The 25,854-nt window shown below is 40.8% G+C and overlaps 1 protein-coding gene across 2 annotated transcripts in view; it reads right to left on the bottom strand.

Moving 5' to 3' along the window:
* Positions 1–239: 239 nt before the first annotated feature.
* Prrx1 (paired related homeobox 1) overlaps positions 240–25,854 on the bottom strand; it is a 65,153-nt gene continuing 39,538 nt past the window's right edge. Inside the window, exons 2-5 of one of the 2 annotated variants that reach the window (XM_041662288.1) lie at positions 17,282–17,457; positions 12,980–13,161; positions 9,319–9,390; positions 3,424–3,533 (exon numbers count right to left, since the gene is read on the bottom strand). In XM_041662288.1, the coding sequence (XP_041518222.1) occupies positions 9,336–9,390; positions 12,980–13,161; positions 17,282–17,457 (413 nt within the window). In that variant the 3' untranslated portion in view covers positions 3,424–3,533; positions 9,319–9,335. Of the gene's footprint in view, positions 3,534–9,318; positions 9,391–12,979; positions 13,162–17,281; positions 17,458–25,854 lie in introns of both variants that reach the window. The other variant, XM_041662287.1, reaches the window with a different exon arrangement.

The following is a 25,854-nucleotide window of genomic DNA, read 5'->3' as shown; positions in this document are numbered from 1 at the left end:
CGGTGCTTACAGATATTCCTTCTTTCTCCCACTACTAGTTTTGCTTTTGAAGTATAATAGATTATTTTCCTTTGATAGGATATAATATCGTACTTTGATGAAAATTTCTCTGGCTTATAAACCATTCTTACCTTCACTTTTCCCAGTGTCATCTTGAGTCCAAGCGGTTGTGCAGTTTGGAAGTTCAAAGAAAAAACAATCACCAAGTCCAGTGTATTATAACAAAAGGCTTTGTAGTATCTGTCTTTCATTTTATTGAAAAGAAATCATTTCTATTCTAGCACAAACAATGTATATTTTACATCATAAAGCAAGATATAATTTACATATTACATTTCTTATGAGATCTTTATTACCATATGTCATTTAAGTAGGTCATTACTTCTGGTTTAATTTAACCTGCCAAGTACTCTACTAATTAGCCCCTTGTTTGGGAAGGGATTGTGCACAGTGATAGTTCCATGCCTTCATCTGGGTATATTGATGGAGAGCTACAGGTGTATGCCTTGAGTCTGTGGCACTGAGACACTCCTCTTGCAATTGACTTACAGGCTAGAAATCTAATCCTCCAAATCACTTGTTAAAACATATGTCTATTGAAAAAATGGATCATAAATGAACAAAACTCGTGCTGGTGTTTCAGGGATATAGCTAGGTAAGTGCTCAGATAAAAATGTTGTGGTGTGTGTCCACCAGCAACAGGCATTCCTGTGACTGACTAGCATAGATTATTCTAAGAAATTCCTAGAAACTGCTGATTTGAACCATCAGATAAAGCCTCCCTCTTTCTCCTTTGAGTTTATAGGATCAGACTCTCTTGATCGCCACGGGAAATGGAGTCAGGACAAAGGCATCGAATCACATCATTTTTCTTATATGACTCTCTGCCAAGATTCCGCCCTCCTTAGCAAAACCTTTTCGTTTCTAATTTCTGTTCCTTGCCTATAATCCAATTCTTTTAGCTTTTCTCTGCAAACTCTAAATCCCCAATGTTTATCAGTCTATTGGACTTGTACTTGCTTTTCAAATCAAAAGAGGTTTTTACAGTAAGGATGTATTGTTCCTTTGAAACTTGTTAATACACAGCAATCAATGGGATGAATACATGAATGGAAAGATTCCTTAAAAACAAGTAATGTGTGTTCAGCCAGAGCACATGAACTATTCTGAAAGAAATGTTTAATTGTAGTTATTGAAAAGGATTCACTTCATGAGATCAAAGTACACAAAATGGTCTTCCTCCTTATTATTAAACAAAGTACAAAATCACTCCAAGTATTGTTTAGAGCCGTGGTTGTTAGACTGAAAATATGTCACTATTAACTCAGATATGCCAAGGGAAACACAAACATGAGCTCAAAGTGCATCTTATGCCCCAGATACTTTGCCTGTCACTCATATTACAAAGGTGATATATTTGGCCAAAATCAATCTGAAGCATTTTATTCACTGAGAGCTATGGTTATTAGAACTAAGCTGTTGATGAGAATATAAGTTAAAAAATATTTCTATACTTTGTGCCTTAAATTATTCTTTGGTCAAATTATATGATTGTTGAGATATCTGAAAATATAAACCTATTTATCATTTCCAAATACAGGGCTATATGTATGTACAGCCAGATATCATTTCTTGCTAGAAAACAAAGCTTCCAGATACTATTTTAATCCTTGAACACTGTATGCTCGTAAAGTCCCTTTCCTCCCATGGTTACAAAGTGCTGAACAAAGAACAAGCAAGCAAGCAAGCAAGCAAGCAAGGAAGGAAGGGAGGGAGGGAGGGCAGGAGGGCGAACAAACAAACATAGTCTTGCCACATACCCATGAGGTACGTAAGAACTGGTAAACCCATTTTATAAACGGGTAAACTAGACACAGCATGGTAACATGGTTTGGTCAAGTCCTCCAGGAAAGTTGACAAAGCATAACCAGGAACAATGAGAAACAAAGAAATACCTGCCCTGCCTGCCTTTCACCCTACATACTAAACCTCATTTCAAAAATACTAAAACGTAAAAGTATAATTGTCCTTAATTTGGGGGGAGGGAATTTAGAGAAAGCTTTAAGCACTTTACTAAAACATGCTACTTGTCTTCCATGTTTCTGTGGCGAGGAGAAAGAGCAGATAGCTAACTATCCCTCCTCCTTTCTGGGTATATTTTCCATGATAAGTCAGATGATATAGAATTTCCACCTGAGCTTAGGCTCTAAACTCAAAATTATTTCTTATATCATCATATAGTTCTGAATCCCACTAAAGCCCTGATGGGAGCAAGACAGCTGTTCTCAGACACTTTCCTAGCAAACTGCTCTCTGACCTCAGTGAGAATTTTTTGTTGAGTATAGAAAAGAGCAAGAGGCCACGTTAATGTATCATTACTGTGTAGATAAGGACGGCTATGATGGTGTAAAGTTGGCTTTTGTAGTGTTTGAGAAACTGTAAACTCAAGCTTGCAATATTTTATATATATATAATATATATATAAATATACACAGAATATATATGCATCTGACCACCCCTAAGGCACCAAAGAGATAAAGGCTATGCCTTTCACAATTCAGTATTTGTTTTCCTTTAAAAAAAAAATTCTCCAAAATTTCCTACAAAAAATTTATTCCATCTCTAAAGCTAAAAAAGAGCGAGTGACAGCAATTGTTCAAAAACAACAAATATCTTTAACTTAGGATGGTTTATTGTTTGTTCAGAGGAAGGACGGTGTTGATGGTGACGCTGTAACCTAGAACTTCGTGCTTGAATCCACAGATTAGCTCTAGATCTTAGAGCTTAGCGTTCACCAGACATGGCTAACCACATCAATCAGACAGGTCAGACACAAGAACATGTGTACATTTCTTTTTCCTGAAACTGATAGAAAAACCTTACCATGACCAAGAGACATCGAGACAACAATACTGATTCTTTAGAAATACTTTGGGTTTTCAAAGTCTCCTAGAGAGACGCAGAAGGGAGCAGAGTAAGGCACCGAGGTCAAACAGGCTACTGAGAATAATCCTTCACACACATATACATAGATATGTATCTATCTTTGGCTGCTGCAGAATATTTTATTTTCATACAATTATAGGAATGGGTGGGCTGAAGAAGCCTAACTGAGGAAGCCCGGAGTATAATTAGCAAAGCACGGATAGAAGGGAAAAAAAATAAACACACACAGAAGCAAATGGTGATGGTATCCGAGAGGAAGAAGGAACCACTGTTAACTAATTCTCATTTTGTTCCTCTCCTGCTTTTCTCTGCCATGGTCCCAATATTTTAGTCCTGGCTTTGTTTGTTTGTTTGCTTTTATTTTTTCCAGCAGATGAAGAAATGACAGAACAGGATAGGTTTCTTATGGTTTTTGATTTCTTCTTAGGCCTGTTTAATATTTTTTTCCTCAGTTGACTGTTGGCACCTGGTTCCTCTGTAAACTATATTCCTTGGCCTTCAGTCTCAGGTTGGCAATGCTGTTGGCCATGTTGATACCCTGTGCAGGGCTATTGTTGGCACATGTGGCAGAATAAGTAGCCATGGCGCTGTAGGGACAAAGGAGAGAGCAGGGAGAACAACAGGCATTAGTTTCATAATTAGTTCCTTGCAGGGCTGCAAGACCATGCCCTGGGTGGATAACCTCTCAGGACAGGGGCAGGCATTAGGGCAGACAGAGGACCTCTGCGATATTTTATAGCCCCAGCTTTCAATTAGCCTACGGTCCGTGGAGAAGGGTGGCCATCTTTTACAGGGCGTTGGGAAAGCAAAGGAGAATGAGACAGGGTAGGGAGAGGTATTTGCTGCGTTGGACACAGTGAGCAATGATCTGTTTCTGAGGGAAGAGGAGATTGTGCTCAAGTCAAATAGCAGCAGTTTTATCCTCTACTTAGAATGTAAGCTTTCCTACCTATCCCAAACAGCCTGCGGGATGAGTGGAGGGAGACAGCAAGCAAGTGGCACTAGATGAAAGAATTCTGTTTCTTCACTCTAGGGAACAGACCTCCATTTCAATACATTTGGGATAATTAATAACACCATAAGAAATAATGTGCTTGTAGAATCGGTTAAACAACCCAACAACACTACTCCTCTGGCATTGTGATTCGTGATTCGCTGGACAATAGTAACAAACATGGTCTAATCAAGACTTTACTATCAATGGGTCTTTATTTTTACACCTTTGTAACCTTTGTAAAAATATTTGACTAGCACACACCACTTTTGGGGTGAGTCACTTTGGAAAAGCTTAAAACTTCAAAATAAACTTCCCAAGTTATAATTTTACCATTCTCGATCTCAGACGTCGCTATTTCTCACTGTCTTCATTGTTGAGAAAAACATGACACTGGATTTGATTGTCATAGACTATAATTAAGACCTAGGCAAGAACTCATCAGTGGTGGGTTTCTATTCATTGTGTCTGCAGATCTCTTTTAAAGGAAAAGAAAATAGTATTTTGATGTGGATGCAAATGATCTTTTCTCTGTGTGAAATAGTTAACGTGAGGCTTTCTGGATTAAGTAGAACGCTGCCAGCTGTTTCTAATATGAGTGAAATCCCTTTCAACAGAGAGCTGAGATGAGATTCACAAATGGAATGGCATGTGCTTTTCTGTCACCTGCATTCCAGGGAAATTTTGCCAGCCACACAGGACTTTGCGGTTCTGGGATGAGATGACAAGATCAGAAAGAAGGAAAACTAAAGCTAGAGGGACTCGATCGTTGGTATTTATCTGGGACAGCACAGAGTCGGGATTGAGACTCATAGAAGTCTATTTCACCTCAGATTCTAACATTCGCCAAGAAAAAAAATATTTCGCTAAAGAAATATACTGAGTTTTAGATCACTTACTCATTCTATAAAACGAATCTTTTAAAAAAAATGATTTCATGGGTATAAGTGAGAATAAAGTCTGAATCACAGCAAAGTGGAGAAGACTCAGGATTACAAAAAGAATTCTACATTCTTACATTCCATTTTTCCAGCTTTCCCTCTTACTGACATTTTCTGGGTAGATGGTCTTAAGCCTCCCTACCCAGACAAGGCTGGGCTCTCCTGTAGCACCCTGCATTTTTGTTTTACTCACTTATTTCATGCTTAATTAAATATTTATTTGGTATCTAGCCCTGTCATCTACAAGCTGCATAGACCACCCAATCTGCTTTCATCATCACTGTGTCTTCAAGCTGAGCCTGATACCACACCCAGCACGGTGCCCAATACACCCAATAAACCATTTTCCGGGGGGGGGGGAAGCCATAGCTAGATATAGAATGATTAAACAGACCTGTGCTCCGTGACCCTGACATCTATTATGCTACTGGAGTGATCTCTAAAAAACAATCCATTTATTCTTGAGAACTTGTCCTTTCTGTAAAATCTGTTTTCTTAATGGAAGCAAAGAGTCAGAAGAGTGTGGCATAAGAGGGCATCATCATTGCATAGTCTAGATCTATAAAGAGATCTTTTCATATTAAAAATACATTAATAAAAACTTAATAAAAGAGACTGTTTTATCATTGTTCGTTCAAGAGGCAGGAGAGTCCTCAGGTAAAGCAGGCTTAAATTATGAAGGCATAAAGGACAAGAACAATCCTCTGAGACAGGACAAAAGTCAAGTAGATATCATTCAGTTTCTAGATGAATTACATTCTGCTATCTAATATCCTACCAGAAATCAATGCAAACCCAAAATTTATAGTTTAAAAATTTCCAGGATATACCAAATATTCAAAGATTTAGTTGCTGCTAGATGCGGTAGCACACACATCTAATCCCAGCACTAGGAAAACAGAGGCAGGTAGATAACTGAGTTTGAGGCCAGCCTGGTCACAAAATGAGATTCAGGACAGTCAGGGCTACACAGAGAAACCCTGTCTCAACAAAAACCAAACCAAACAAAAAATAAAATAAATCAAAAATAATAATTAAGAAAAGTGATAACTGGATTTAGGGGATGTTCCTAAATTATGAATTATTCATAATACAATTAGCCTTTCTCAACCATGTTTCTGCAAAAATATCAAGTCCTAAAGACAGTCTACAGTTATTAATGTTTTAAACATATGGGGCAGAGGCTGACATTACAGGATGTCTGTTAAATACAAGTTCTCTTTTAAATACTGGGAAGAAAATTGAATGACTTCTGAATATACAAGGCTAAAACTTCATGAGAAAAAAATGACCAGTGTAAATTATAGATTGTTATGGAATGATTTTGCTTCTAGATACTTGACCCAAGTTTCTACAAGACCTGTTACCCATCCTTTGAGACTCCGGGCAACAAGATCCTACTTGTCCTTTTCTTTGGTAACTGAAAGTATTCCATTTCCTCACTGGAAGAAGGGATTAGAACTTTGGGGAGCATGTGTTAATTTTCTGAAGTTGTTGTTACTATTTTTCTGCACTGTTTACTATAGTGTTGGTATCAATCCTGCTATATCACAACATTTGGCTGCAATTATTTTATAGTCTACTATCTATATCACATCTGATGTTCTAGCCTGGGTACTCTCTATGGTAACACATCTCTGAGAAGTCCAGAGTTTCTCTCTTAGGTAGGTTGACAGTCAGTGATATGAATTGATCCACTTTTTCACAGAAACCAATGAAAAAGAGTTAGGATAGTATCTTGCACAAGAGAGTGACTTTCCCACCATGACATTCAAGCGGCAGCCTGCACTTGCACAGCAGAAACAGAGTCCTTTTGCATTCTGTAGTCCTGCAACGGTGAGAGTGACTTCTAGCAGTGATTCCGTGGCTATATTCTATGAAGTACCTCAGGTTACAGGGCCAGAAGTTGAGAAAGCATTTGATATTAGCAAATGACACTTGCATTCCCTTGGAAGTTTGGTGATAGCAGTTTCACTTGATAAATGCTTAAGAAAGTCACTAATTTTCAAAGACTGAACAAACTTAGTATTGCAGCATTTGTGAGTTGAATATGTTGACTATAAAGAACAGACACCATCTCCACTCTACCTCTTAACAAGTGCCTATGATATATAATTTCACAAATTGGAATTTCAGTCATACTTTATATATTTCACTCTGGTGCTGGACATGGGTCTATTTTTACAGCTCAAGCTAAATGTGCAGTATCGGCAAGCAATAGGTAGCGTTTTGACTTAACTCATGAAAAACAAGGCTCATTATCAGTCAGAAAAGAGAGAATTAACTACTAGTGTCCCAAGAGATGCTTAGTCATGCTTTAAACAGCATTGGAAGGTGGAAGGCTTGCTTGCTTAAGTGACTGCAGATGCAGGAGAGCCCTGAATGGCTGCCAAGCTGAGAGAGAGAGAGAGAGAGAGAGAGAGAGAGAGAGAGAGAGAGAGAGAGACCTTAAATATCTTCCCACCAGAAAGGCACTAGGATAGTTAATTGATTTCAACCAATGAATGGGACATCCAGTCCATGTAAAATTACCACCTGTTCCTACACAGAACGAAACTTCCTGGAATTAACAAAAAATAAAAGCAAAGCCGGGCGATGGTGGCGCACGCCTTTAATCCCAGCACTCGGGAGGTAGAGGCAGGCGGATCTCTGTGAGTTCGAGACCAGCCTGGTCTACAGAGCTAGTTCCAGGACGGGCTCCAAAGCCACAGAGAAACCCTGTCTCGAAAAACCAAAAAAAAAAAAAAAAAAAAAAAGCAAAAACAGAAAACAAACAAAACAAAGGACACGAACTCAGGAAGGTGTATCAGGACAACCACCAAGAGCTCTGTCAACTGACAGACATCCAAGTGCTTAGTCTCCCGCTGGGTAAAAATCCCTCATTCCTGTAAGCAGGGAGCACATAGAAGTTTAGAGTTCTGGACCGAATTTGAAAAGGTTGGCTAATGTACCATTTCTGATGAAGTTTTAACAGAGCTTCTTGTATCAGTTACCAAGAAACTGCATTGCCAAATAAAGCCCATGGAGACCTTAGGGATGAGAAAGAAATGCTTGCCTTCCATCTGCTGACTCATCGAGTCTGCAGTGGGGCTTCACAGAGCTGACACATTTTGGGATGCATGAGGCTTTCCACTTCCTTATTTGGAGATTCCAAACAGATGCGACCCAGGAGCATGCTAACCCCACTAGCAAGGTTAGATAATTGTTTCCTCTGGAGACAGTTCTCTTAGGACCATTTCTACTCGCTCTGAAAGGTGGATTTTAAAGAAGACTGAGTGGAAATAAGGGTCACTACCAAGGACATCTAGCAAATACTCTGAAGGATTTGACATCTAATCACCCAGTCCTATAAATCACAAAACAAGTGAGGAGAAACTTTAATGCTTGGCTTGATCTTTAATGCTCTCTCTGGCCAGCCTTTTTGAATAAGGGATGACAAACTGCTCAAAACATCACCCTAACAATGATTATGACAGTCGAAGAACCATGTGAATGGTCCTTAGCATCCAGGTTTCCTCCCACTCTAGACAGTCCTTCACAAGCTCCAGTTAGTAGTTTTCTGAACCCTAAAATACAGACGTTGGAGGCTCTCTCTTTGACTTGTTCTTTTGCGAAGGCAAGAACAGTATAAGTTTTTCGTATAAGACAAGTAACTTTCAGTTTCCCTAGGGAAATTCGCTTCTAAAGTAAGATCCCCTGCATCCTCTGGAGTTGCCCCTATGTAACTGAAATCACCAATCCTGCTTCTGCTTGAAATTTAGAGTTTGAGTTTTAAAATACATTCTCAGTTTCTCCAATTGGACACGAGGGACCACATTTCATCGGTAAGGCTTTAGATTCCATTGTACATTCTGTGATCCCTCTGCAATGCTCAACTTCTCTTTCTAGCAACATCTTCCTACCGCCTCCAGAACTTCTGCTCTTCCCCCTTTCAATATTGAATATGCCATATTGTGTATTCCTAGATTCTCAACTCCCTTGTGAGACATACGATTGGAAAATCCTGTCTAGTTCAAGTTTTCAATATGAAGTTACATAATAAATCAGCTACAGCACTGGCCAGAAGCAGGACAGTGTAGTCTGACCCCTGGCTCATACTCTGGGTAACTAAAGCCTCCCTCGTCAAAGTCCGTCAGATATGACCATCATGGGAATTACTTTAGAGCAGAACAACGGAGAGATGTAGCATCTCATCCCACTCTAGACTTGCTGGATTAGGGTCTTCACAGGCACTGATCCCAGAACATAACCATAGCTCTAAACTGTCATGCTCCCTTAGAGGCATGCTTTCTTATAGTTCCGTCTCCTATTTTCCCACTTGGGGAAGCTCCACTGTTCATATTTCTAAGACATCAGCCCCCAGTTTCTTAAAAAAAACCTAATTCCCCCTTAATTCCTACCCCAATAAGCCACCCTCATGCCCATCTGACAAGTTACCTTTTCAGTGTCTTCCGTTAGAATCCGTTATGAAGCCCCTCGTGTAAACAACATCTTGGGAGGGACGAGGATCTATTTTTGAAAGTGTGAAAGGGGAGAAATGAGCCAAATGCGTTGAGCAGAAGTCCGCAGCACCATGACCAAGACAACTGAGGGGAGGGGCACTGTACAAGAGTCATCGGCCTTGCTCTTCCTTGCCACTAGGTTCACATCCAACCCTCCCTCTGTAAATGGTACTGCAGACCAGTACTACAGAGCCAAGCCCTTCTCAAGCTACCTCTCAGGGGAACAAAGGTGTCTGGGGAAGGGTTTCTTGGCTACTTCGTCTCAAAGAATTGCATAGGATTTGGTTGATTTTTACTACCCAAAAGGCGTACCCAGGAGAACTGTAAGGTTAGTGAGTCTTGATGATTTTTGTGCTTGTGTGCATTCTTATAATTTGCTTAAAGAAAATAATTCTTTGCTAAGAAGTGGGTTTATGTCCCAAAGACAAGCTTGCTTCAGTGAGCTACAGGTAAATAAATGACAACTGCTACCAGGAAAGTAGTCTCCATGTTAGGAAATCCTTTGCTCCCTCTGGTACCTCGGTTGCCTGTCTGACATCATCACCTAGTGTACTCAAGAGAATGAGTGAGGTCATACTGAGCTATAATTAGAGTGGACCTCATGTCTTTGTTTGCCAGGGACAGTCCTGGTTCGTGCCCTTTGTCCTAATGTAATTATTAATATTCAAAAACCTTCCCAGTCCATATGATATGTTATATGATCTTTACACTCAACAGCAGCGATATCAGCAAAAACAGGGGGAAGGGGTTTGGTTATTTTCCAGCCTGTGATTCTGACTGTAGGCAAAAAGCTGTTTCTATGGTTTGGTTTCCTGTTCTTCTTCCAGAGATGAGCTGTGGGAGTCGAAAAACCATTCTCTCTACTCACTGTCCCCGTGTTTCATGATCTAACCACATAGGCCACCCCACTGGAATGCCCACACCCCAGATAGAGACCCCAGCTGCAGACACGCTTTGATGATCAAGAAAGAGTCATGAACCAAGAAGGACCACTGAGATGGTTTTCCAGTCTTACACTTTGTAGCACTTCCAATACAATGCATGTGAAATTTGAATAGAATAGACTGTCCAGACATCTCTATGTGCTAGACAGAAACAGGGCCGATAAGTACTGTTCTAACTCTTCTTACTTAAAACTAGCGAGGTGTTCAGTTTCCTCTTGTTTTGTACCAAGGCAAGGACAGAGCTATCACACAGGAGTGCGCTAAAGGTTAACCAAGAGAAAACGCCTTTTAATGAGGATCACATGTAAGGCAACTAGCTTGACATAAAGGTACTAATAGCAACAACAACTATCATTTCCTTTGCTTTCCATTATTTGTTTTTCTTTTATATTTCCTTAAGAACAATTACGTTTCCTAGCAAGGTTCAAAATGTAAAATCATAATATATTTGATTCTAAACATAGTCAAAAATCCCCATGTAACAGAATAGCCTTTGCTACTTCCAGAAATTAACCAAATTTTAAACACTTCAGTCAACATTAAGTCAAAGAAACATATCATTCAATAAACTGTTGCCTTAAACCTTTGCTTTCTACTTATAATGGATATTAATTTATTCTTCACACAAAATATGAACAATCAGCTTCTGCATCACTTCGCTTAGTTGTTTTTTTACAAACACTGTATGTAGAGAAATAAATGCAATACCATGAAATGAGTAAGAGGAACTAGGTTATACAGTCTTAAGTCAAAAAGAGCACAATACAAAAAATATGTACACTAAGATTATCTCTATATAAAATATTGAACTCTAGTCATAAAATGAACTGATTATGTCAAGATGTTGAAATTATGGGTTGATTTTGGAAATGTAGCTAGAATTTCTATAACTTCTCAACTAAAATAGAACATTTCCCAAAAGGCACACGCAAATTGCCATGTTACTAGCTTTGTGTTAGATACAGACACTGGGTCTTGTCTCTCTTTGGTCTAATGTGATGCTAGTTCAGGACGGATTTCATCTGTGTAGTGTGCTGCGTTCAGCTCCATGGGAAGGGACCACATGGCAGCCATGTGGATTTTTGATAGCTGGGGGTAAAAATCCCGAGGAAGACATAGGCAGAAAGAGGAACAATGCTTCCTGGTTGCAACCAAATTCAAATCAGAGATCTCAATGCAGCAGACCCCTAACTTAACCCAGATTCCAAGCCGCTTACTGAATCTGTAGACTATTGGTAGTTGTAGAGAGAATAGGCCTTTCATTTATTTAAAATATTAAAGAATATTTAAGCTATCTTAAAAATGTGTTTTTAGTAAGTTCCATGGGAGAAGCATCTAAATTTTAAGTAAAAAGCATAGACATGGCAAACCTTTCAAAGTCAGTCAGGGTGGGGGCGGGGAAGAGCCAGGACAGGAAAAGTCCCTCTTATTCTTCTGGACATGGGATATTTATCATTGAGATCAGAGCTACTTCAGGATAATAAATGTCCCAAAACTCCCAAATACTTTTATGGCATTTTTCTGAAGAAATTATTTGAACTGGAAAGACCATTTAGGTGAGGCTTTGGGATTTAAGGACATCTACCAACTGTGGGAAAGTTCTCGTGTTTGCCCAGTGTGCATTTCCCATTTTTAGCTGGGCCCCATCTCCTGTAACCAGTTTCAAACCCCTCTTTAGGTCACGAATTAGCTTGAAGAACAAAAAGATAAACAAGTGTCATTTAATAGAAAAACAAACGTGCATAGCTCCATAGACATCAGCCAGACAAAACAGATAGCCTTGGCCTGGTGGTGTCTCCCACAAGCCTGATCATATGCTAAGGATAGGAACCCTCGGTGTGACTGCATCAGCCTGTGCTTTCTGAATAGCACACTGGATGGAGGGTAGAAGTCTCCAAACAGAGATTGAAACAGCCCTCTCTTATTTTCTGCTTCAAACAAGTAATTCTTTTTTAATAAAAAAGTTTAGTGTGTTGTTTTTTTTTCTGAGAGAGAGAGAGAGAGAGAGATAGAGAGAGAGAGAGAGCCATATCATGGGGGGGAGAAAGCCAGATAAACAGTGGAATACATAAGAATAACAAATAAAATAGGAAGGTATTTGTGGATCGTAAGAAAGCCTTACCCACTAACAAAGAACTAGGGTCCCTCTCCTCTCTCTTCTCCCTCCCTCCTTCTGTTGCTCCCTCTGTCCCTCCATCCTTCCTTTCCTTTTAACTCAAAATCAGTTTTATTGTGGAGTGCCTTTAGTCCTACACTTGGAACATTAGATACTGATTCCCTGCGTGACCGTAATACGGTGAATGTGTCTTAAATGGATTCATTTTTTTCCAGAATGGTTCCAAGAGGGGCACTGGATACAGTTTACAAAGGATCTGTTCTTTAATATTCTTTCCCAGTTTTGCAACCTTGGCAAGAATTCCTGAGTCCAAGAGGAGATTGCTGATGGCCGCCCCTCTCTCTTCTGCCCCAAACCCTGCTCCTGGGGCAACTAGCAATCTCCTTTAAAAAATGTAGGGATGCCAGCAAGTTGAATGTCTCTGAAGAGGTTAACCCAGTAAGGAATGTCATCTGGCTGCCAAAGCAGCCTTGAGAGTGGTGGATGACTGAGAAGCATGTGGAATTGGAGCAAGGGAGAGTGGGCCAGTCATTCACCTGTACGGAGAGGCTGTTCCCCAGGAGAGATAATCGGTGGGTCTAGGAGCAGGACGAGGTACGATGGGCTGCTCCACCGCGGTCACATCTCCTGAGTAGGACTTGAGGAGAGAAGCGTTTTTATTGGCCAGCATGGCTCTCTCATTCCGGCGGAACTTGGCCCTTCGGTTCTGAAACCACACCTGGAAGATGGTTGGGAGGGGAGAAAGATATAAGGAGGGAGAGGAAGAACAAAGACAAATAGGTTATATGAGTGCAATTTTGGCTGATTTTTGCTATGTAATGCCATCCCAAGAAAGACACAGGATGGGTCTGGAACCTTTCCTAAAAGAACAGAAATACTGCAGTGTAATCCTCCCCATGGGTTGTGTATTCAGAGTTAAACCTCTGTCTGTGGAGCACTTCAGGGGTAGAGCTTAACATGGATAAAGCCCCATTTTAATGCCTCCCACTATAGGACCATGAAATACCTCTGATAATTAAGAATCCAGAGATGGGATCTATGAATAATAGACAAGACCACAAAATGTAGGCTCTAAACTCTGCGATAGTCATAATCAATAAAATGAGGATTTCAGTAGATGCTGGCAATGGCTACAATAGCTTTTTCTAAGGACATTTTTTAAATTCTTCAAAATAGAATTTTTCATCTGCCTCCACTGTTTTTATAATTTAAAGAAAACCATTTATCTCCCCACACCTTCTGGCAAGGATTAAGAAGGAACTCATTCATATAAGAAGTGAAGGAAAACCCATCAGAGAGTAAGGCTGCAAGAGGAGAAAAAGAACCACTAGAGAGTGCTCAGTAGATTGGTGACCTTTATGGGAGTCAAATGGTGACCCCAGAGACCAAGACTAATGGAGGACAGATGTTCTGGGGTTTCCCTCTCCCTTCAAGGGTGATTTCTACATTGACTCCTGGCTATAAGGTTCTAGCACTTCTAAAATATTGAACCAAACAGGAAAAACCTATTTACATTCTATAAGGAAATTCCCAGAAGCAAAGCACAGCCACTAGCCCTGAGGATTCAATCGGAGGACATTTATTTGTACATCTCAAGGAACGCAGGCGGCCCTGACAACTTGTGCGATAGCTAATAATAAACACATTGCTTATTAAACTGCTGCCAGAACTAGTAACTTACACTGGGCCTACTACACTGCTTCTACTTAGCATGACCGTTCTCCGTGTTGGGTTTTTATCATTGCTACTTTAAAGTTAAGGAACGTGTCCAGTGAGATTTCAATTCTGAAGGTCACGCAAATAATAACTGGCTGATCATTTTACTTAAGGATGTCTGACCTATGACCACAAAACTCTCTTATACTGCAATAGAATTTTATCCTTCGTTGATATTCATTCAAGGACTCTGTAGGGAGTGCTCACTGGAGTGCAGTCCTTGTACCCAATAATGGGAAGAAAGAGATGAAGAGGACTACTTTCAAGCAGCCCAAAATTTATTAAAGGAGGATGTGGAAGTGTATCTGAAATAATGCAAAACAAATGTTTTAGTCAAGTTATAGAAAGTGTGACAGTGTATTGGAACAAACCACTCTAGGGGGTGGCATTTACCAAAAATACCATGTGACTATTGCCCCCACAATGGAAGTGTGTAGCATGTGGGACCTGAGTGGAAATCAGCGAAGGTGAGATTAGGCATCTTCTCCATACCTTCCCAGTCCTCGGATCTTTCATTTTAATATGAGTAACACATCGCTGTCAGAGTTAGCACTCTAAATGTAAAGATAAATGTGCCTGGCTTGAAACCTTCTACTGCCTTCCGACTGAAGAACAGAATAAAAATTTCTTGACAAACACTATTCAAGAATTACCACTTTGATTATCATAAAGCCACGTTATTTCTAGTGGGTCTTAGGCTCAGGGCTACCAGAGGACTCCCAAATGCAGTGGGTGACTGTCCACTTACACACAGCTACACAAGACATTTCCTCTATTGGCAGCATTCTTTGTCTTCATCCAGTATGAAATGTAAGATCTGATTGTAACATTGCTTCCTCCATGAAGTGTAGAGAAAGGCATAGACTTTAAGGTCTAAGAGAACTGGATAGAAATACAAGCTATTTGAGACTAAGGATTTACCATTGAGCTGCTATTTAATGTGTCTATTACTTCGTTTCATAGTTGATTAGAAACGACTGACTTGTTACAAATAGTTATGAGCTGGGGCTCAGTGTAAAGTTAATAAGGGCATAGTCCCTCCATTTTCCTTGGGTAGAGTAGATTATTCTTTCTTCTACTCTATCAACAATTCTTGCAGAAAACTTTACTGTGGGGATTATATCATGATGGCATCGTTTGAAGGTCTGATCATCTTTTCCCTCTGGTTCAGACTGTGGCATCCTTAAGAAGAGGACAAGGGTCTTATTTATCACCAACAAAACAAATCAGGTCAAAAAGTCCACCGTTACTCCAAAAGCATTTGAGGAAAGGGAGGAAAATAAATTTTGCAAAGCTGAATAAAGCTTATCCCTACACAAGAGGACTCTATCACCCAGTGAGGTGAGTTGACTCACAGATACCTCAATACAGTACCTGCCATGTTATGACAAATGCCCCGAATAGAGAGTCCCAGAGTTAGGAGACTGGTTTGACCTGGGAAAGCCTACAGCTTTATGGAGAAATAGTGAAGTCACAGAGGAACAACTCTGTGCCACTCGCCTAGGAAGCATTCATAGCAGTGGAAGGCATCAGTTTGCAGTCCAGTGGGAAGGGAAGGGGAAGAGTTAGATGGTAGACATTCAGGAGGTACACGGATGACATTCCCCTCTCTCCACGATGTGTGTGTATATGTGTGCATATACGTATGGATATGCATGGTATTCAACTCTTGCACCTGGACAAGATAATCTCCCAACGCAAAAGTTACCCTTTCGCATTTTTAAAACAATTTTCACCATTGTACTGTCTATGGTTCTTTTTCATATTTGAAACACTATCACAAAATGATGCTCTAAGATACTAGGGGCTCATAATTGATTTAATTTTTTACATACAACATATTTCGATGATATTCTTTCTCATCTCCCAGCTCCTCCCAGGTCCTCCCTACCTCCTTACCTTCCCAACCTTGTGCTCTCTGTTTCTCTGTCCCTCTGTCTCTTTCTCTCAAATAAATAAATAAATAAAACAAAAACAAAGGTCAAAACAAAAATATAAGAAAAAAGCCAAAACAAAGAGAAGAGCATGTTTTGAGTGTGCATGTAAATGCGTGTGTGTGTGAATGTGTATGTGCGAATGCATGTGTGTGTGTGTGTGTGTGTGTGTGTGCATATGAATGTGTGTGAATGTGTATGTGTGTTTGTGAATGCGTGTGTGTGCATGTGGATGTGTGTATGTTGCTCATTTAAGTTCTTTTATTTCACTGCCAGCTGAGTTTGGGGAAATAGGAGACATAGAGGATTAGGAAAGTGGAGGGAATTCATAGCCATGTGTGAAAAGCAGCCCAGGGTGGGGTAGTTCTGTGAGGATGATGGGATGGAGAGAACAGGACTCTGATGCCACTATGGTATGCTCGTGGGTCCTGACTGCCAACACGGGTGAATCTGCAACATTCTGTTTCAGTTTCCTCAGGACCACAGAAGAAAGATATCTTTCCTTGCATCATTGTGCTGCAATTCTTTCTTGTGTCATGGGGAAAATGTTAAGGTGGAGTGCTTGTCTCCCCGTGTGGAAAATCTTCCCACACCCCTCTTCCAACTGAAGGGGTCACCAATACTCTACCTTCCCATTATTCATTTTATTTCCTAGAGACATTGAAGACTAAAATATAAGCTATCTACGTTGAGTGTGCTTCTAACCTAATTTCTCCATATCCATCTCCACTCTTTATCACCATCCATAAACATGAGTGCTTGGAACAAGGTGCTGGAAGGTTTGTACATTCTCCCATGCTGGAGGGGAAAGCTCAGGTGAGAGAGAGTTCATGTCTCAGGTATGGCCACTCTAGAGCTCAAATTGAAAACCGGGGATGTAGAGGCAAGTGCTTAAGAGGACGGCGTAAAAAATCACTAAAGTATAAGGTTCACAATAATGGGGAAGAGATAACCCTCCATATAGCATATTCTACACTTCCTGAAGGCCTTCTATTTAATTATTAAAACATATCATTCAACCCAAAGAAACATAATAAAGATATGAAGCCTCTTGTCATACTTCATATATACAACTCTTGTCAGTACCAGCTCCAGTCCCAAACCTACAACTTGTATTCATAGGTAGTCTTCAGAGATGGGTCACTATGGAGGGAACACTTGGTGGCTGCCACTCAAAGCATGAGTTACCTGCACTCTGGCCTCAGTGAGGTTCACCCGACGTGCAAGATCTTCTCGTACAAAAGCATCCGGGTAATGTGTCCGCTCAAAGACACGCTCCAAGGCCTGAAGCTGGCTGCTATTGAAGGTTGTTCTGTTTCTCCGTTGCTTTCTCTTCTTCTTCTCCTCTGAGTTAAGTTGATCATCTGGAACGGAATTGATTGGTGATAAGGAATGGATACCGCTCCAGAGGTCCCAGACCCCTATATTTACCATCATCTCTAACGAGAGATGCTTCTTCTGCTCACATTCCTAGCAAAGTGCTAGAGCCAAATGCTATTTTTATTATCCAAATCCTGGCAAGGACCAAGAGTCTTCCTCAGTTCTGGTGTCTCATTGCATCTATATGTAAGATTCTACCTAAAATGGTTGCCCAAAGAATATTACTCGCATGCTCTTCAAAGCCTGTTATGTAAAAGAGGGCTAAAGAAAAACTCTCACGCTTGTCTCCTTATTTCACTAGAGATGGAGAAATAAAAGTCGATTACATGATACCTTATTTCTTTACCCAAAATGATGCTCATTCATACAGTTTCATCGCCAGTTACACCAGCCCCCTCCTGGCTCCTCTCTGAAGCACAGACCTAAGGTCAAAAGTGCACATTTATAGCAAAGAAACTGTCCAAACACAACCAGAGCGATTTCCATTTTAACATGATTTCTCTTGGAAGCAGTGATTCAAAACATTATTTATTAAAACTCCATGCTCTTTCCCGGGAAGGTGTCAGCTTAGATCAAGTTTAGTGTCAGGCACAATACCAGGAACCTAAGCAACCATTAACTTGGGGCTCACCCTGAGAAAATACAAGAATAGGGTGTCATTCCCTGAAACATTCTGCCCTGAGTAATAGAGTCCTGAGGACTGGGGGAATCTTTTGATAATTATATCCCTGAATTTTTACCTACTGGGATCTGTCTGGGGTTTGCTCTGAATTATCCCAAAGCCATCTTGGTTTGCTAATCATTCCGAGAGTAGCATGCTCCCATTAGAGAATAACTTGGGCTTTGGCCTGAACCCCTACCCAGCCCCAGAATAAGAATGATTGACTGTGGAAGCCGAGTGGTTGACCAACTGTGCTAATACCACCATCAACTCATTGCTCAGACACTTGAACTTCCCAGAGCCTCTGTGGCGCATCTCATACACATTCCTCTACAGCCCACGTTGTCCACTAGCTTCTCACCCAGAGAGGCTCAGCCTAAAGAACAGTACAAGGAGTAAAGATGATGGGAAAGGCGAAGTTGTGCATTTGCTCCAACCTCAACAAAAAAAAAAGGAGGTCTCAGTTCTTTGTTTCGAGCACATCTAATCTTGATTTTCTGTGACTAAACGCATAGCACTCCCAACAGAGCTGCGAGCAAGACTCAAGATGTCTTATTGACATTCAGCTCAGCTGTGATATTATTGTTACCACAAACTAACACATTAGAGCCTGTTTCTAGATTCATGTTTGGGTTCAAAGTGCAGGTTAGACTGAAGATTCCTGCAGGGCAGGCATCTAGGTCCCTGATGGATGAGATGGCTACTTCACACTCTGAGACTCCTTCCCCCTCACACTCCTTCAGGACTTGGAATAGACACTGTATATTGTCCTTGGTAATTAAAGACCTGGATACAATAAACATTGGCTGAATTTTTTTCCGTGGCAAACATGAAACTTCTCTTGTCTTCAAAAGTGTTTCTATAGAAAAAAATGTGGAAGGTCTTGCTCAGTTTCTCTAAGAGATTGCCGGCCGCACTTCCCTGACTGGTCTGTGAGCTCCATTAATCCTGTTTCTGATACTTCTGGCTCCTTGATGGAGCTCCTGTCACACTCTACTGAGACTCTCAAGTTGGCCATATTTTGATGATGCCTTATTTGAGTCCTAATTGCTAAGGTCTTTCCAGGCCTAGAACATGCAGTTAACATGGCTGGCACTGTTTACCTAGTTGGTAAATGTAGCCCATGATAGCATTACGACTGTGATTCAAACACATAGGGCAGAACGTTTTGTAGCCATTCTCTTGCATGTACAATCTCTTCCCTGCTCAACTGTTTGAAAATATTTGTATTGTTCTTATTGTGTCCCACCCCCACTCCCATCTCTTGTCCACAGTTCCATATGCCTAGCTCTTCGGTGTCTCTAGGTCTTCAGGGACTTTGAGAAAGTACCTTGTCATGAAATTTCACGTTTCCATTCAACATGACTCTGCAGAAAGTCCTCAGCTTCTATTCTCTTCTAAATCTGAGACCAATCAGACCTCAAGTTAATATTTTTTGTTGTATAAAGAAAACTCCAGATTAAGTAAATACTCTGATTTTTCTTCACTGAAGGAAATTCTTTCTCCTGTATAAACACGAGCTCCAAATCCTTTGTTCTGTTTTGCAATCCTGTTTCTCCTTGTACCGCCAAGCTCTGATCAAGATCAAGAGTATTTTCCGTCTTATTCCTAGTGCCGCAACCTGCCACATAATCACTCGGTAGTTCTTTGAAATCTCCCACCGTTCATTGACATTCTACTGACTGTCCACTATAAAACCACCAACTCCCCTGCTGTGGGAGTAAGGGAAATGGAGGATTACAGTTTATGACAGGGAATAAATAGCTCCATGATCTGAAGGGATTCCAGCAAGAGTTTCCCAGTGAATGTTCTTGTTGTTTTAACAAATGAAAACATGGGTTCAGATCATGTTGAAGGTGAGAAAAGACATGCAAATAACAAGGGTCCCGGGAGGCCGGCTCTGGCAAATGTCCTTCAAAGCCCCAGTCAAATGGAAAGAGACAATGACTGGGCAGCAGAGGCAGCATGCGCAGCAGCTTTTGGGCTCATCTGTCTTTGCTCACTATTCACAGCCCGAGGGGTTCCCCTACCATGGAAGAACAGGCCCTCACACAATATCTTCAACAGCAGGAGAGGATAAATAAACACCGGTGAAGTTTACAAATTCAGGGCACTTGAAAAAACATGTGATAAATACACTCATCAGACTCGGGGCTCTGGTTGAACACAAGTAACAAAAACGAGTGTTTATCAGAGCAGAGGGTCATCTTTCTGTTAGGACAGCAGCAGGGAAGGGGAACTGCAAACTGAGAGGTCCAGGGGCACCAATACCCAACTGGATGATGGGATAGGCGTCTTTTTTGGGCATCCTGAAGGGATTAGAACCTTACCACATGAATCGTGAATTCATTTTTATTGAAATCTTCTGTAAATCCAAGGGCTTTGTGGATTTTATAGGTTTGGGGTTTGACTACATTGCAAGTATGTAGCTATTGCTACTTTCTTGATGAGATGACTAACTGGCATTATTGACAGGTGTAGTCTTACTTGGAATCATGAATCATAAACGTCAACACCAAATGAAACCCCAGAAATGATCTAATCCATCCCTCTCATTTTGCAGATGAGGTAAGGACCTAGAAGAACTATGTGATTTGCCCAAAATAACAATGAAAATTTGAGATTTCTGGACAAAGCCAGAGGCCAAGACACTGAATTCCACTCCATTCTTCAGTGCAAATGGCAATGTACGTGCGGTGCAAGAGAAAAAACAAGAAAGTATCCACAAGGAAAATAGACTGCTGCCCAGGGAAGTTATTCATGGGAAATGTTTATCATGCTAGCTGTGATAAAGACATTATAAGGAGGGTCTGTGAACAAGAATCAATATGTCATATCCCATTCCTGCCAAGATGCCCATTATAAAACGAAGCCATGTTCATCATTAGCAGCTGTTTAGTTCAGGTATTCTGTACTTTCTCTTTGCGTTGTCTTCCTAAATATCTCCAGTTATTTTATCTTTATTATTATCACCTCTGTCTTCCATCTCTTCCCAGGAAACACATGGGCACATTTCTCTTTCATTTTAAGGGACACATGAAAATTGATGTGTCATAGGAAATACAGCTCACATTTTACTTCCTGTGTTAGGACTTGACCAATAATGCATTCCATATTGACCTATCCCTCTCAATATCCCCATGCATATGTTAATATTTTATCAAATACTATGTGGAAATTATGGTCCAGTTCTTTCCAGGTAGATATTTTCTTGTTGTTGTGCACTCGGTTATTACTGTGGAAGAGCTAGAGGAAGCACAGATGAGCTGGCAATAAAGGTTGGGTGAGTTAGACCTATACCATCATGCAGAAGCAGGACTGAGAGAATTGGCACCCTGGTATCTAAAGGACTTGGTGATACCTGAATTGTGATGATACCTTTTAATAATGCAAAGAAACTAATTAGGTCATGGATGTCTTTGTTTCTGGATAATTTTAAATATCAACCTTTTGTAGTATGTCTTCTTCAGATCTAGACACAGGGAAAACCTTGGGGTATGGTTCCTTTGTAAATGCAGGGTTCAGTCCTTCATTTTCATCTCTTAAGTGAAACGCAATCTTGAGATGAATGAGCGATTTAAATAATCAGGAACACATACAAGACAGAAATGCTAAAGAGTGGGGTTTTCAGTGGATCAAAGTGTTAAGAACAGAGTAAAATTGCTTCATAAGGAAAAGGAGCCAGAAACCCCTGCAAGATAAATTGTGCATCCATACATGGCATAATAGTAATAATAATAATAATAGTGCTCACTCTGGCTGTAGTATAGTTTACTCTGCATTCTGCATGAGATGGCTGTCATTGCATTGGAGGTAAGAGGAAGAAAGCAAAAAACAGTCCCCTCAAGCATCAGGACCGGAAGCTTTAGTAATCCCTACTCACTAAGACCTTGCACGCCCCATGCAGTCTTTGTCCTTCTGCTGTGCTGTGTCCAGTAGAAGAAACCTCTGAGGTCCCAGATCAATGGTCAGCCCCATGTAATTTAAAAGTACAGTAAAATATATTTTAGGAAGAAACTCGCTGTAAAACTGTGTTCCCTATGCCTGAGTCACATCAATTTGGGAAGAAATCTGATGCAAGAAGATAAAATGCCAACTTCAGTAGCAGCAACCAGCCACCACATCAAAGCTTGTCGTCTGTCTCTGGGCTGAAACCCTGGCAGGCAAGCGGATCTCAAGTGCGGACCGCTGATGGCTTTATGGGCATTGAAGAATGTTTTCAAAGCAATTTATATTGCACAACAGCTACTTACTTTAATGGGATTTGTGTGGTTCGGGCCCTGTAACCTTTAGAAAATTGAGAGGAAGTATAATTGCAAAAGCCACTAAAAACTGTTTGGCCTTGATTGCCAGGCCTAGGAAAAGCAGTGAACTGTGGTGTTCATTTGCGTGTCTTTGGGTACACTTAGCTTTTGTTGAAATCAGGACAGCATCCTTCTAACATGTGCCCTGATAAATGGCTCAGGTACCACTGCACTGGAGACACTCGCAATGCCAACGGAGCTTCATCATCCCAACGACCAAAGCCAGCGTTAGCAGCATGCCCATCCTTTCTCAACAACATGGTCCTTGACTGGTCCTTCACCATTGGATCTTGTCCATTGGGCAGAGAGACGAGATCTCTGATAGTACAAATACGCAACTATTCGGTCATTGGAACTGCCAGGTGCATATTGTCTGGTGAAATAAGACACGTGAACTCTTTTCCTGTACCTTCACGTTGGCATGACTTTAGTTTGTTTTTAGTTAGGCATCAGTCTAAGTCTTACAAAAAATATTAAGACATGCAAAATGTGATGATTCTTTCAAGAAAAAAAAAGACTTAAAATATTCTAAAGATATAGGAAAAGGGGGTTGGAGGGATGGTTCTGAGGTTAACAACATGTACTCTTTTGGCACAGGGCCAGAGTTCCCAGCACCCCACATCATAACTACCCGTAACTTGAGCTCCAAAGAATCTGATGCCCTTTACTGGCCTCCACATGTCCACAGGCACCAGCACTCACAATCACAGACACACATGCACACAAACATGTACACACTCACACACACATTTAGTCTTTTAAGAAATTTATTTTTAATGGTGCTGACTGAAAGGGGGAGCCTGTGATTCTGTGTCCAACCTCAAATGGTAGCTTTCTCATTACAGCCAACCTTCCTGGGAAACGGAAAGCACTGAGAACCAGGAGGTACCTTCAAGGGTTGATATTGCTTTAAATCTCTCAGCTTCCTCTACATCCTTTTGGCTCTGTGAGGCAAAAGTATTTCCATAGTGCTGAAAACGTTAAAGCAGTCCATATCACTTGTACATGCTCTAACTCTCAAGACATGTCTCTTAAGACTTCTGATCAGAACTCCTAAGGGAATGCAGTACAAACAGAACTTCCTATGGAGTACCGTATCAGACCTCTAACATTTTCTGGGGCTGTGTAGAATATGTATAAGGTTCTAGATTTAATCTCCAGAACCCCCAAATAATAGCACTACTACTAATAATAATAACAATAATACACTCTAGTTATTGGATCGAGTAGCTACTCTTTGATAGAGACATAAAGATCTGGCTTTAGATACGTCCACTGCCCTCAGTTTCTGAATCTTCGATCAGATTCACCTAATTGCAATAGAGGGGATACAGTGAAACAGAGCAGGAAGGTGACCCAATTAGAAATCAGGATCCCTGTTTCCCAGCAACCCTACCTATCATTATTATCTATGACCTTGGGCTGTGAGCGTCACACCCCTGTGCCTGTTTTCAAAACAACAGAAAAAAAGAGGAAGACTAACTTCTCAAGGTTACCCAGGACGCAGCCTGGGTAGCCAGTGGGGCAAAGGGAAAAGATTTGTAAGTGGTTATAAGGCTTCTCTTGTAGGTGACTTCTCCTTGGAAATGGACTAGTCTGGCCTTTGCGCTGATCCCTTTGCCTACAGATCCCCCTTGGTAGTGAGCCATCCTTTCACAGAATAGCTACAGGGAAAGTTTCAAGACCCTTTAGATATGGTGACCACATCTTGGTCATGTTGGGTGAATATGTAAATGAGGCCGGAAGCTAAAAAGACTCATTCATAAAAACTTTAAAACTCAAGGGGAACAAAGACATGGTGGCAGACCCAGCCAAGCATAGGGAGGTCCATAGCTTGTCCCAGACACTCCACTGGGGAGGTTCTTCTGCTCTCAGTTAATTCCTGGCTTTTTTTTTCTTTTTCTAAGTTTCGCTTTAGAAAGTAAATATTCAAATATCAAGCAGATGCCAGCACTCAAATAGGTAAGGAATTCATAACTTTTATTAGCAACCTTACCAGAAATTAGTATTTTCAAAACACAGGAAAAAGAAGAAGGCCAAAGGCTAAACCCAGGCTATGAAAATTCAATTATTCCCAGCTCATTTGCTTTGTGTTAGCTAATTTGGTTGCCACATGTATAAAAACTAAAAGTCACATTACTCAATATTTATTCAGTGAGTATTATTTTTTTCTGTTTTTATGTCTGAACATTTTGGGAAATTCCAAAAGAATTTTTAAAAGAAAGGGGGAAAAAAAGAAACCACCATGGGAGGCAAAATTTTAAGGAAAGAGTAAATTCTGAATCAGATTTTAGAAGGTTTCTAAACCCTGGATATTGCAGGTGTGTGGTCACCTGAGGTGACTGCCTCCCTCCACAGGCAGCTCTGGGTGAGCTAAGTGCTGCTACTGCTGCTGCTGCCTGGTGAAGTCCTTCCTCTGCAGAAACTGTTTCCACTTTCTAAAGGCCTTAACATCCATCATGACATTGCCGGTAGGAACTGGCAATATCATGAGGATCCCACATGCTCTAGGTCATTTTTAAGATGATTCTTTTATTTGTCACATTTTTAAACTGTTACTTTAAAATCTGGTGAAACAGGCTTCAGAAGAAACACTCCTGGGAGTAGACTGCAATGATAAGATGCCCACAGCTAATGGATGAACTCAGCTCTCGGAAGGACCGGGCTAATGAAGCGGAGAGGGCTCTTCTCCTTGGGTTAAAAAAAGTGATTAAAAGGTGTGTGAGCTCTTTGAGTAGACTGTGACTTCTACTGCCTTACATGCTCTTACTTAGGTTGAAAGGACAAGATGCTTCTAGCAGAGAGGCCATAAAGAACAGAGTGCTAGGTTCCCCTCACAGTGAAACACAGGGGCAAGGGCATCTTAGTCTCTGCCAGTAAACAAGGAAGTATGAAGAGATTACTTCCTTCGGGTGGTTACTCTGGTCTTGGGTTCCAAAATAATCAGACGACAGGAGGATGCCAATGTGCCCAACACAAAGAGTCTGACATTTAAAAATAGTGTAGTAAAGAAAATGAAAATTCTCCTTAGAGAACGAGGAAAGGGAAAGGATGGTGCTCACAGATCAGAATTTTTATTTTTGCAGGGGTGGTGAGTGGATACTATTCTGTAACATCTCTGGGCTTCAATAGTTTCATATGCAAACTCCGCTGCTGTCTCAGTCAGTTCAGGCTGCCGTCATCAAACACCATAGACTGTGTGAGCTACAGAACAGAGATGCATCTCTCATGGCCTGGAAACTGGGGAGCTCTAGAGCCTGAGAGTGGGCCTACGCAGGTCCTTAAAAATAACAGAGTGGGGAGTGTTTTCCTGGGGTAACAAGGATCAAACTCTATCTTGAGGACTCCACCCTCATGACATCATCTGAACCTAATTACTTCGTCAAGACCTGACCTTTCAACAGGCCGCACTGAAT

Source organism: Microtus oregoni, unplaced genomic scaffold (assembly GCF_018167655.1).
Source record: "Microtus oregoni isolate MIOR12 unplaced genomic scaffold, Mior012 000013F_ref0000133, whole genome shotgun sequence".
In the NCBI taxonomy this organism is placed as follows: domain Eukaryota; kingdom Metazoa; phylum Chordata; class Mammalia; order Rodentia; family Cricetidae; genus Microtus; species Microtus oregoni.
The sequence above is the reverse complement of the archived record's forward strand: the minus strand, read 5'-3'. Positions and strand labels throughout refer to the sequence as shown.